The sequence below is a fragment of the Euleptes europaea genome, chromosome 10 (genome assembly GCF_029931775.1).
Source record: "Euleptes europaea isolate rEulEur1 chromosome 10, rEulEur1.hap1, whole genome shotgun sequence".
Classification (NCBI taxonomy): domain Eukaryota; kingdom Metazoa; phylum Chordata; class Lepidosauria; order Squamata; family Sphaerodactylidae; genus Euleptes; species Euleptes europaea.
Window position 1 is genome coordinate 2,266,874 of NC_079321.1, and position 12,111 is coordinate 2,278,984.

The 12,111-nt window shown below is 49.7% G+C and overlaps 1 protein-coding gene across 1 annotated transcript in view; it reads left to right on the forward strand.

Annotated features, from left to right (window-relative positions):
• The first annotated feature begins 683 nt into the window (after positions 1-683).
• ISM1 (isthmin 1) overlaps positions 684-12,111 on the forward strand; it is a 35,838-nt gene continuing 24,410 nt past the window's right edge. The window contains exon 1 of the mRNA XM_056856793.1: positions 684-848. Within this exon, the coding sequence (XP_056712771.1) occupies positions 684-848 (165 nt within the window). The remainder of the gene's footprint in view (positions 849-12,111) is intronic.

Sequence of the window (12,111 nt, forward strand, 5' to 3'; positions counted from 1 at the left end):
TGGGGGGTGGAGGGGGCGCGGCGGAGGAGGGAGGGGACGGGCGTCGTATAAAAGGCGAGCCCTCCACGGCAGGCAGGCAGGCAGGCAGGCAGGCGAGCCGGACCAGCCCAGCCCAGCCCCGCGACCTCCCCGTCCGTCCGTCCGTCCGTCCGCCCGCTCCGGAGCGCCCCGGGCAGAGCGGGCAGGCGGGCAGGCGGGCGAGGGGGAGCCCGGCGCGCCTTCCTGGGCCGGACCGGGCCGGAGTGTCCGGAGGGCGCGGGGCGGGCTCGGATGCGCCCGGCGGGCGGGCGGGCGGCGGCGCGTTGGAGCGGGCCCGGCGGGATGGGGCCGCGGGCGGCGGCAGGGCGGCGGCGTCGGGGGGCGTCGAGGCGCGGGGCGCCCCGGGGCGCGGCGGCCGGGGCTGCTGCTGCCCGCCCGCGCCGGGCTGGGGCTGGCGGCGCTGGACGGGACGCGCCCGCCGCCCCGTCGATGCTGAGCGCGGCGCCGCCGCACCGGACGCCGCCGCCGCCGCTGCTGCTGCTGCTGCCGCCGCCGCCGCCGTTGCGCCACTAGCGGGGGCGTCGGGGGCGTCGGGGTCTGCCCGGCCGGCGGCTCCTCCTCCTCCTCCTCTTCCTCCTGCTGCTGCTGCTGCTGCTGCTGCTGCTCCCGCCGCCCGCAGCCCGCAAGCGGCGCGCTGCCGCAGGATGGTGCGGCTGGCCGGAGAGCTGCTGCTCCTGCTCGGCCTCCTCCTGCTCAGCCTCCACATCCCCGTCCTGCGCGGAGCACGAGGCGGCGGAGGCGGCGGAGGCGGCGGCGGCGGAGGCAGCCCGGCCCTCGGCGCCCCCGACAACCGCAGCCGGCCCCGGCAGGTGAGTGGAGCCGCCCGCCACCCCGGCCTCACCCTGGCCCACTTCCTTCTTGGCTGCTTTCTTGCTTGCTTGCTTCTTTCTCTCTCTCTTCCTTCCTCCCCTTTTCCCTTTTTCCCTTCCTTCCTTCCTTCCTTCCTTTCTCTCTCTGTTCCTTCCTTCTTCCTCCCTTTTCTCCTTGCTTCTTTCCTTTCTCCCTCTTTCTTTCTCTCTTCCTTCCTCCCTTTTTCCCCTTTTCCCTTCCTTCCTTCCTTCCTTCTTCCTCCCTTTTCTCCTTGCTTCTTTCCTTTCTCTTTCTTTCTCTCTTCCTTCCTCCCTTTTTCCCTTTTTCCCTTCCTTCCTTCCTTCCTTCCTTCCTTCCTTCCTTCCTTCCTTCCTTCCTTCCTTCCTTCCTTCCTTCCTTCCTTCCTTCCTTCCTTCCTTCCTCTCTCTGTTCCTTCCTTCCTTCCTCCTCCCTTTTCTCCTTGCTTCTTTCCTTTCTCTCTGTTTCTTCCTTCCTTCCTTCTTCCTCCCTCTTCTCCTTGCTCCTTTCCTTTCTCCCTCTTTCTTTCTCTCTTCCTTCCTCCCTTTTTCCCTTCCTTCCTTCCTTCCTTCCTTCCTTCCTTCCTTCCTTCCTTTCTCTCTCTGTTTCTTCCTTCCTTCCTCCTTCCTCCCTTTTCTCCTTGCTCCTTTCCTTAATTTCTTCCTTCCTTTTTTCTTTCTCATTTCTGCTGCCTCTCCAGAGCGCGCAGGGAGGCACCCCTGCCTCCCTCCCCTCCACCATTTCATGCTCACAACAACCCCAGGAGTAGGGTTGCCAGCCTCCTCCAGGTGGGGGCTGGAGATCGCCCAGAATGACAGCTGGTCTCCAGACTACACAAACCACTTGTTTCTGGATTGTTTATACAGCATGGGGTTGTGGTTGGGGGAGGGGTGGACTCTAATCTGGAGAGCCGGGTTCGATTCCCCACTCTTCCACAGGAAGCCTGCTGGGTGACCTTGGGCCAGTCACAGATCTGTCTGAACTCTCTCAGCCCCACCTACCTCAGGGTGTCTGTTGTTGGGAGAGGAAGGGAAGGAGATTGTAAGCCACTTTGAGACTCCTTAAAAAGGTAGAGAAAATCAGGGCATAAAAACCAACTCTTCTTTATTTAAAACATTGATTCCACTTCTGGAGATAACGGCTGCTTTGGAAGGTGAATTGCATGGCGATGTACCCTACCACGAGGTTCCTCCCATCCCTAAATCCCACTCTCCCAGGCTCCACCCTAAAATCTTCAGGTGTTTCCAAACCCAGAGTTGGAAACCCTACCCATGAGGGAGGCCAGGCTGAGCTGAAGGGACCAGGGCCAAGGTCTGCAGCTCCCCCCCCCCCGCCTTCCCATCATTTCTGGCGAGTGGGGGTTTGAACCCAGGCCTCAGAACCTGACCCAGGCTAGCTGGATCTGGTCAGATCCCAGAGGCTAAGCAGGGTCAGCCCTGGTTAGTGCCGGGATGGGAGCCCCTCCCCCCCGCCAGGGAGTCCTGGGGTGCTGTGCACAGTCAGGCAATGGTACAAACCACCTTTCGTCTTGAAAATCCCTTTAGGGGTTGCCATAAGTTGGCCACAACTCAAGGGCACCTCCCACCACCCTCCTGGAACCCAACCATCTAACAAGACTGCACCACCTCACTTTCTTTTTTGCTCATTCCCTCTTCCCCTGTCAAAATCCTGCCAGTTTTCTAGGCAGAGAGCATTCTTAGTACGGTGTGACTGAACACAGCCTGCCTCCACAGATGGGAGTCCAGTATCTGACAGCAGAATCATAGAATCGAAGAGTTAGATGGGACCACCAGGGCCATCTAGTCCAACCCCAGTGACCCCTACTCCATGTCCAAAAGATGACCAAAATGCCCTCCCTCTCATCATCTGCCTAAGGTCATAGAATCAGCATTGCTGACAGATGGCCATCTAGCCTCTGCTTAAAAACCTCCAGGAAAGAAGAGCTCACCACCTCCCGAGGAAGCCTGTTCCACTGAGAATCCACTGTAACTGTTAGAAAATTCTTCCTAATGTCTAGATAGAAACTCTTCTGATTTAATTTCAACCCATCCTGTGGATCTACCTGATTCCTTTAACTGGAGGTGCTGGGGATTGAACCTCCATCCTTTTGCACGCCAAACGGATGCTGTGCCGCTGAGCCGCAGCCCCAGTGACCTCCAAGATGCTTGCTAGATTCTTTAGCAACGCCTTCTCTTTCGCTTTTTATGCCTGCTTTACCTTCTATGTAGGAGTGCAGCATCTAAGATAAATCTCCACATTGGAGCAAAACAGTTAAAAGTTTTATAGATCTGTTTTCATTTTGAATTAACTCGTTGCAATGTCTGCATCATTCTCCTGCTCTGTGTGTGTGTGTGTGTGTGTAAAGTATCGTCAAGTCACTGCTGACTTACGACGACCCCATAGAGTTTTCAAGGCAAGAGATGAACATTAAACATGCTATGCGCTGTTGCACACTGATCTAACTTCCTAGCCCCTGAAACATCTCACCATTCAGAGCAACGGGGTGCATATAAACACCACCAAAGTTCTGGGAAGGGTCATGTGCCACTCAGGTCTCCTGGACAACTCGGGGTATTGTGGAGACTAAACAGTAGCTATATTTTTTGTGACATGTGGCCATTTGGATGGCGAGAAAAATAAAGAACCTGGACTTCAATCTCCCCAATCCTTGGCCTTTTGTGCATGGGTGGTTTCTGTTGGATATGCTGTTCTCTCAATGCACAGTATTTGGACTCGAATTCTCAAATCACTATGCACAGGGGCTTTTCCCCCCAAAGAAATTCCCGGAGTACTTGGGGTTAAATTTATGATGCATCACCAGGGGAAATGCAGAGCTTCAGAATTTCTCCCTAATGTTAGCAAACAAAAAAAGCTGTTCAGTCAGGCTGAGGACTGAAATTGACGACGCTCGCTGTGAAACTGAAGCAGCCTCCTGGTATTCTGGCTTCGAGGGCAGGGGTTGGATGTGGTTAAAGACAAGTGGGAGGGAGAAGCCAGAATGGGTGTGGGGAGAAAACCCCGAATTGACAAGTATGCACCAGGATCAGCTTCTGATTTAGGATGGAGGCAAACGTTAAACTCGGGCTAAAACAGCATCCACAAAACGCGGGAAACCCTGAGGGGAGAGCGAGGCGACTTCTAAAGGTCGGGAAATTCATGCATAATGAAAACAAAGACCCGAGGTACTCAGGGCTTGGCGGCGACGGAAACAACCCGTGCATGAAAGGCCCTTGTTTCCTTGTTGAAAAAGCATGGAGGGCATTAAATAGTCAGATGTTCACACATAGGACCCTTTATGGTAGTCGTTGGAGGTTCCAGCCCTTGTAACCAATTGTGTTCCCTTTGGGAGGAAAACTGAAAATAATTGCATCCGTTCTGTACTGAAAAAGGGATTCTGATAGGCTTTGTTCCCCGCACTGTGATGCAGAAGGAAAAGACACACAGGCCATTTATGCAGTGTCGATTTTGATGCTCGCTCAAAGCTGCTTTTTTAAATCCTCTCTTTAAATTGACTATTCACAGTCCTGATGGAAGAGAAGAAAGTCAAACAAATTCTATCACCCCGCCACTCGCCTGCTCCTTTGTTCCTGCATTTGCATAGCCATTAGCAATGGTCATTTGCATAGCTAAGCCGCGGCTGGGATTCTTCATGCTTCCTTCAGTGAATGCTTCGATGCAGGGGCAGAGCAAATACAAAAGGTTGCATTAAAGGGGATTTTAAGAAATGGGAAGCAGGTATGCGCCGGCTTCGCAGTGACGGCTGGAATGACGGTTCAGTGTGAAGAAATAAAAAAAATATGTGGGGCACTTCAGCCTGGAACGTGCCGCTAATTACTAAGCATAAATGGCCACAGAGAGCCCCAGTCTTCATCGGGGCAGCCGTTTCCCTACAGCTGAGAATCTCCTGTCCTCTGTGGCCTGAGACCCTCCAGCCATGCTTGGAAGTGGCCCTGTCCCGTTCGCACCCAAATTCTTATTCTTCGTCTGGAAGGTCTTCCGGTGGACGCCTTTGGTTTTTAACCCATGCCTGAGAATACTCTCTGCACATCTGGCAAAGCTGCCCTTGGTTTGACAGCGTGTGACTGACTGTCATGCAGCTGTTCAGATAAGAATCCTTGGCAGGAAGAGACTCATCCATGACCGAAAGGAAGTGGCCGCTTGCATTTCCAGCCAGTGACACAGGAAGTGGCTGAGGCTCTAGTGAGTGACAGGTGCTCCAGCAGGGGAAATCTCTTTTTCTCATTAGAAGCCCTTTGTGTATCTGTGGATAAGAAGAAAGGTAGAAATTTTTACTGTCCTGGTGCCGTTGATTTCTATCCAATCTTCAAGGCTCAGGATGGCTCGTGACATTTTTTACAAACCGTCCTTCAAGCATGTGGCTTTTGCTGACAGCCATTGACCAAACCTTGATTTGGGTTGGTACTGGGCAGAAAGCAAATGTAGCTTTCCCCCCCCCCTGTCTACACTATGCACACCCCTCCTCCAGCACCAATAAATGTTGCCCTCATTTGTTTCCCAATCTGCATAGGTGTGGCTGAGTTTGTGCAGCAGGGTTTCTTTCAGCCCTCAGAAGGGGTTTGCAGAGAGGAATTGCAGAGGAACTGCTCTAACTGTTAGAAAATTATTCCGTCTAGACATTAGGAAGAATTTTCTAACAGAGCAGTTCCTCAGTGGAACAGGCTTCCTTAGGAGGTGGTGAGCTCCCCTTCTCTGGAGGTTTTTAAGCAGAGGCTAGATGGCCATCTGTCAGCAATGCTGATTCTGTGACCTTAGGCAGATGATGAAAGGGAGGGCACCTTGGCCATCTTCTGGGCATTGAGTAGGGGTCACTGGGGTGTGTGGGGGGGAGGTAGTTGTGAATTCTCTGCATTGTGCAGGGTTTGGACTAGATGACCCTGGTGGTCCCTTCCAACTCTGATTCTAGGTTGCGTGCGGCGAGAACAGCAACTGCATTCTACTCTCATCGTATGCGCAGCTGTGATTTTGCATGTTTCCTTGAGAGGATTCTTTGAGGCGAGGGTGGAGCAAACACAAAAGGTTGCGTTAAAAGGGGCTCTTAAGAAATGCGAAGCAGGTATGCACCGGCTTCGCAGTCACTTCCTGAATGATGGTACAGCGTGAAAAACTCCAAAAAATATGCAGGGCACTTCAGCCTGGAACGCGCTGCTAATTACCAAGCATAAATGGCCTCCGTCTTTTTTGCGTTCGTGAGTCTTTACCACTGATAAGCATAGAGATCAGTGTTTGGGATCACTCTATGCCCGGGGTATTAGCTGAGTGGTAGAGCATCTGCTTGGCATGCAGAAGGTCCCAGGTTAAATCCCTGGCATCTCCAGTTAAAAAGACTAGGCAAGTAGGTGATGTGAAAGACCTCTGCCTGAGACCCTGGAGAGCCGCTGCCGATCTGAGTAGACAATACTGACTTTGGTGGACCCAAGGGTCTGATTCAGTATAAGGCAGCTTCATGTGTTCATGTGTGAGGTTGGTGAGACTGAGAGAGTTCAGAGAGAACTATGATTAGCCCAAGGTCACCCAGCAGGCTTCATGTGGAGGAGTGGGAAAACCAACCCAGTTCACCTGATTCGCATCCGCCACTCGTGTGGGAGAATGGGGAAGCAAACCCGGTTCTCCAGATTAGAGTCAGCCGCTTTTAACCACTAGACCCCGTTGGTTCTCAGAAAGATGTTGGTTGAGCTGGAGATGCATTTCCATGAAAGTCTGAGCGCACAAAGCCGCCTTTTACTGAGTCAGGCCATCGGTCTATGTAGATCAACGCTGTCTACTCTGACTGGCAGCAGTTTTCAGGCAGAGGTCTGTTGCGTCACCTGCTACCTGATCTTTCTAACTGACCCAGTATAGTGTAGCTTCATATATATGTTCCTTTTCTTCTTGGAAACAAACTATGTGGCATTGGGACTGCAGGCACCCAAGTGAGTTGTGATTTTACTCCCAACAAACGGAGGTCCTACACTTGCATTCAGCAGTGTGTGTGAGTGTGTGTGTAGGAGGGTGAGGTTATAATCCCAGCTATGCCTTGGCCCCAATCCAAAGTGGGGCCCACTTGACTGGTTTTTGCACATTAATGAAGAGATAGGGAGATAAAATAGCTCCTTGTCTAACACCTTTGCCAATTGGAAACCACTGTTTTTTTTACTGCCTGCATTCAAATGAAAGGGTTTTCCACTGGAGGATTCGGACCATAGAGCACCCAAGCTTTCCTTAGTCAGTGTGTGGCCCCAATCCCCCTTTAGGCTTTCCGTCTTCCCAGAAGGTGTGAGGAGGGAGGTATTCCATTTGGCTCCACCTCCTGTGGCAGCCATTTTGGGGTGGCGCTCGCCACTCCCTCTCGAAATCCCGAAGGTGCCCACAGGCTTAAAAAAGTTGGCGATTCCTAGTTTCAGCTCTGTGCTTTTTAAGGTTGTCGCGTCAGTTTGATTGTGCTTGGCATCCAAAGTAATAAAGGAACAAATCGAGGAGCCCCTTGTTTTTTAGCTTGAGGTATGCGCCGTGTTTGAGCGACATCATTTAGCCAAGGGAACTATGAAGACCTTACAATAGTCCAGTTCACTCTCTTCACACCTGAATCTGGGGTGGGGGAAGGTTGCCCTCTCTTAGTGTGAACCGGGCCACTAAGGAAGAACTGATAGTGGAGTTTCCCAATCATCAGGGCTGTGAACAGAAACATTTCTTGGAGCCTGTGATTGTACAACATTTTGCATTCCTGTAGGTTCTCATAAAAATATCATCAAGATGCCTAGCTATAACATTTTTGTGCATGATGATTTCTTTCCTTATGGGTTCCTGAAGTGCCTTAGAATGATGTACCACATAATAGTAAATTGGAGGAGAAGTGTGTATGTGTATTTTTAATGAAGGCAAAACGACAACAATAATTTGTGCAAGGGAATTATAGTTTAATAAATTCTGTAACCCCTATGCTTGTTTGCTTGCATGGGATGCAGAAGTGGAGAAAGATCCCCCTGAAGAAGCTCGCTCGTGCAAAATGCGTAGGGGTTACAGAATTTATTAAAATATAATTCTTTTGCACCAATTATTGTGTGTGTGTGTTTTGCATTCGTTTTGTTTTGGTGTGGCCCCCTTTTTTTCAATGAGGCATTTGCTACCATCAGAATTTGCCACTCTTGACAGAGAAGGCACCATAATGAGCAAAACAGATGGGCAAATGTAAACTCTAGGAGAAAGTCTGTCCCAGAGGAGTACTTTGTAAATTACTTGGGGGGGGGATTCTCTAGTTCTAAAGGGGGGGATTAAAAATGAGATTCTCCTTTACAGCAGTTCATATCTTTCTATATGGACTCCTGATTTCAGGAATTATCTGCCATAAGGGTATCTTTTAAATTGCATGTTCGCCTTTAAATATCATTGTAGAGTTAATAGTCTAGTAAATCTCCATCATATTCTACAACGGGCAGCAACACAAAAGTTTTATACTTCCTCAATTGATTTTGCAGCTATGGAAAGCCGGATCTTGAATACATTACAGGCAAAAAGAGTATATCGTATGTCATCCCAAGTATTTAAACAGATGGGAATGTGAGTTGCAAAGGTCCTTATTCTCCAGCCTGAGTATAGTAATTTGCCCTAGATAGGCATTTCAAAACACAACTCAACAGTGGCTTCCAGGTCTTGGGAAGCTTTGCTGATTCTCAGTTTTCTAACAGTGCAATCCAATGCAGAATTATTCCCATCTCATCCCACTGAATACCTGCGTAGGATTGCCCTGTAAAATCACCAACAAGATATAGAAGAGTTCAGAATGCTGCCTTGTTATCTATGGTGTGAAGATAATCTGTTCATCTGGAGATGATGATGGACAAGGAATCTTTAGATGTGTGGTCACAAACAATAGTGGTTCCTCAGTGGAGGAGGTGAGCGCTCCTTCCCTGGAGGTTTTTCAGCAGAGGCTGGTTGGCCATCTGTCAGCAATGTTGATTCTATGACCTTAGGCAGATCATGAGAGGGAGGGCAGCTTGGCCATCTTCCGGCCATGGAGTAGGGGTCACTGGAGATGTGGGGGGGGGGTTAGTTGTGAATTTCCTGCATTATGCAGGGGGTTCGACTAGATGACCCTGGTGGTCCCTTCCAGCTCTTTGATTCTATTATTTTATAGCAGTAAATCAGACAGTGAATGGTTTTAGTAGCTTGGCAGTAACTGAAATAGCTGCAGTCAGCATGATTTACATAGAATTCTTTGTTTTGTGTCTTTTGCTGCCTTCCGGGGGGAGGGGGGTTACTTGAAAAGGTAGTCAGCCCTCATTTTGAACACATGAAGCTGCCTGATACTCAATCAGAATTGGTCCATCGAGGTCAGTATCGTCTCCTCAGACAGGCTGGGGCTCTCCAGGGTCTCAGGCAGGGGTCTTTCACATCACCTACTGCCTGGTCCTTTTAACTGGAGATGCCGGGGATTGAAGCTGGGACCTTCTGCATGCCAGGTAGATGCTCTACCACTGAGACACAGCCCCTCCCTTTAGGAAGGTCAAGCCCCACTATTCCACTTTTAGCAAGCTGGATTCCAGGTACCACAATACTGCACTGCATAGGTGGTATTCTGTGCATATGCAGTTCCAAAGTGGTGCCAACAGCTTCCTCGTCAGGCTGTTTTGGCCCAGGAAAACACTGCGGTCCTGAGCTGAAGTGCAAGTTTTAAAACATGCCTCCCTGGCAGCTGGTGTGTGGCTAGGGTTGCCCGCTCTGGGTTGGGGATCACTTGGAGATTTGGGGGGGTGGAGTTTGGGGAGGGGAGGGACCTCAGCAGGGTACAGTGGCATAGAGTCTGCCCTCCAAAGCTGCCATTATCTGCAGGGGAACTGATCTCTGTCAGTTGAAGGAGCTGGGTATGTTTAAGAGGAGAAGACTGAGAGGGGATACGATAACCAAGTACTTGAAGGGCTGTCGTATAGAGGAGGGGGCCGAGTTGTTTTCTGTTGCCCCAGAAGGTCGGACCAGAACCAATGGGTTGAAATTAAAACAAAAGAGTTTCCGTCTAGACATTAGGAAGAACTTCCTGACAGTCAGAGCAGTTCCTCAGTGGAACAGGCTTCCTCGGGAGGTGGTGAGCTCTGCTTCCCTGGAGGTTTTTCAGCAGAGGCTAGATGGCCATCTGTCAGCAATGCTGATTCTATGACCTTAGGCAGATCATGATTAATAATAGATATACATAATAAAACTATGCTAACTTGATGCATACAGAGAAATAGTAAAACTAAAAGTTGCAGTGGTGTCCCAATCGGCCAATGGGACCTAGCAACCATTAAAATCAACTCGAAGGATCAGCTCTCCTAGCAACCATATTGGACCTTATTTTCTTTGCCGCCAGAGCATACAGGAAAGTCCTAAAAGAAACAAACCCATCAGTGTCTTTTAACAAAAATACTAATTTCTCAGCACTAGCACCTGTGTTTAGGCCAGAAACCAGCCTGGCAAGAAATTTATCCCTGGGTTCCACATATAGAGGGCATTCAAATAAGTAGTGGTATAAGGTCCTCCAGAGCAGACATTACACAGATGCAAAAACAGTGATATTTTGGAATTCGGCAATAACGTCCGGTCAATTCAGCCGTGCCATTGTTTGAAACTGTAGGGACGTCCATACGCTAGCGAGAAAAGAGTGTTATTTTTCCTCCACTTTTTTCTTCTTTTCGCTTCTTTAGCCAGAGACTGATTCCCCGTTGCAGGTGGCTTCCATTAGGGATTGTTCCACAGTTTCTCACTCACACGTGTAAGGACACCACATATATGCCTTCGGCAACACTAAGGGTGGGGTGCTTTAAGGATCATCCCCTTAATTGGCTCAATTTCTGAGTTTCCCAACATCCTGTGGAAAAAATGATTTGAAACAAAAGGGTGTCTTAAAAAAAAAAAGCTGCCATTTTCGCCGCCGTGCTAGAATGTACTTAAGAGCATCAATACCTTCCTTCCTTTTCCTTTAAGACAATGCAAATGTGTATTGCGAGAGTCCCCAACATGGTGCCTGCCAGGTATATTTAGACTGTGGGTGGGGCCGGGTGAGGCCTTCGCCCAGCAAGGCTTCTGTTTCGTAGGGTTGCCAGGTCCCTCTTTGCCACCAGCAGGAGATTTTGGGGGCAGAGCCTGTGGAGGGCGGGGTTTGGAGAGGGGAGGGGCTTCAATGCCATAGAGTCCAATGGCCAAAGCGGCCATCTTCTCTAGGGGAACTGATATGGTTGCCAGCCCTGGATTGGGAAATACCTGGAGATTTTGGGGGTGGAGTCTGAGGAGGACGGGGTTTGGGGATGGACTTCAGTGCCATAGAGTCCAATTGCCAAAACGGCCATTTTCTCCAGGGGAACTGATCTCTATCGGCTGGAGATCAGTTGTAATAGCAGATCTCCACCTAGTACCTGGAAGTTGGCAACCCTGCTGATTGGCCATTGAAGGGAGGAGTGGATAAGAGATGTTCTAGTTTAATTTACTCTGCAAGTTAGATGAGGCTGGAGAGTGAATCTAGATATGCTAAAATACTGGTCAGAGTTCTATGAATGGACTCTGATTGCTGATGGGGTTAGATGTTGTGATATCAGTCCCGGATGTCTGCTTGGAATGCTGTATTAAGGATGCGAGGGAGGCTTCTTTGCTCCCTGTTGTTCCAGCTTTCCCACCTCGAGGTCAGAGAAACACAACCCATCTCTGTCTTACAGCATTCAAAGCTTTACCCGGGTCACCAGGATGGCTTCCAGAGCCCTGGAAACGTTGGTTCACCTTGGTAGAGCCGTGGCCTGCTTGTCCCTGTTAGCTTTGGTCCACTGGGCCCCCGTGGCGTATCAGATTGCTGGGACAGATAAGGACCCATTTTTTCAATATATCTTGATGGCTGAGTACTGTGAAAGGAATGCTTCTATAGGAGCCTAAGATTATAAAGGCAACTCTGGATGAAATATACATACACACATTTTAGACTTTACAATTTACAAATGTCTGCTTACTCAGTCTGAGGACTACAATTTTCTTATACATTCATGCACCTTCAAAATGGCATAGAATTGTATTATTTGGACCACTGAAGAAGGCTTCACAGCCGAAACGCGTTTGGTCTGAGCTGTGATATTGTTTGGTATATTGTCACACTGTTGCAATTTTGTGTTTTCATGTTTATTTGGCATGTTCAGCACAAATACATAGAGGCTAGAACAGGGCTACATACATATTTACATTAATGTTGTGTTTGCATTAAATTTACTATATATTATTCACAAAATCACTTGT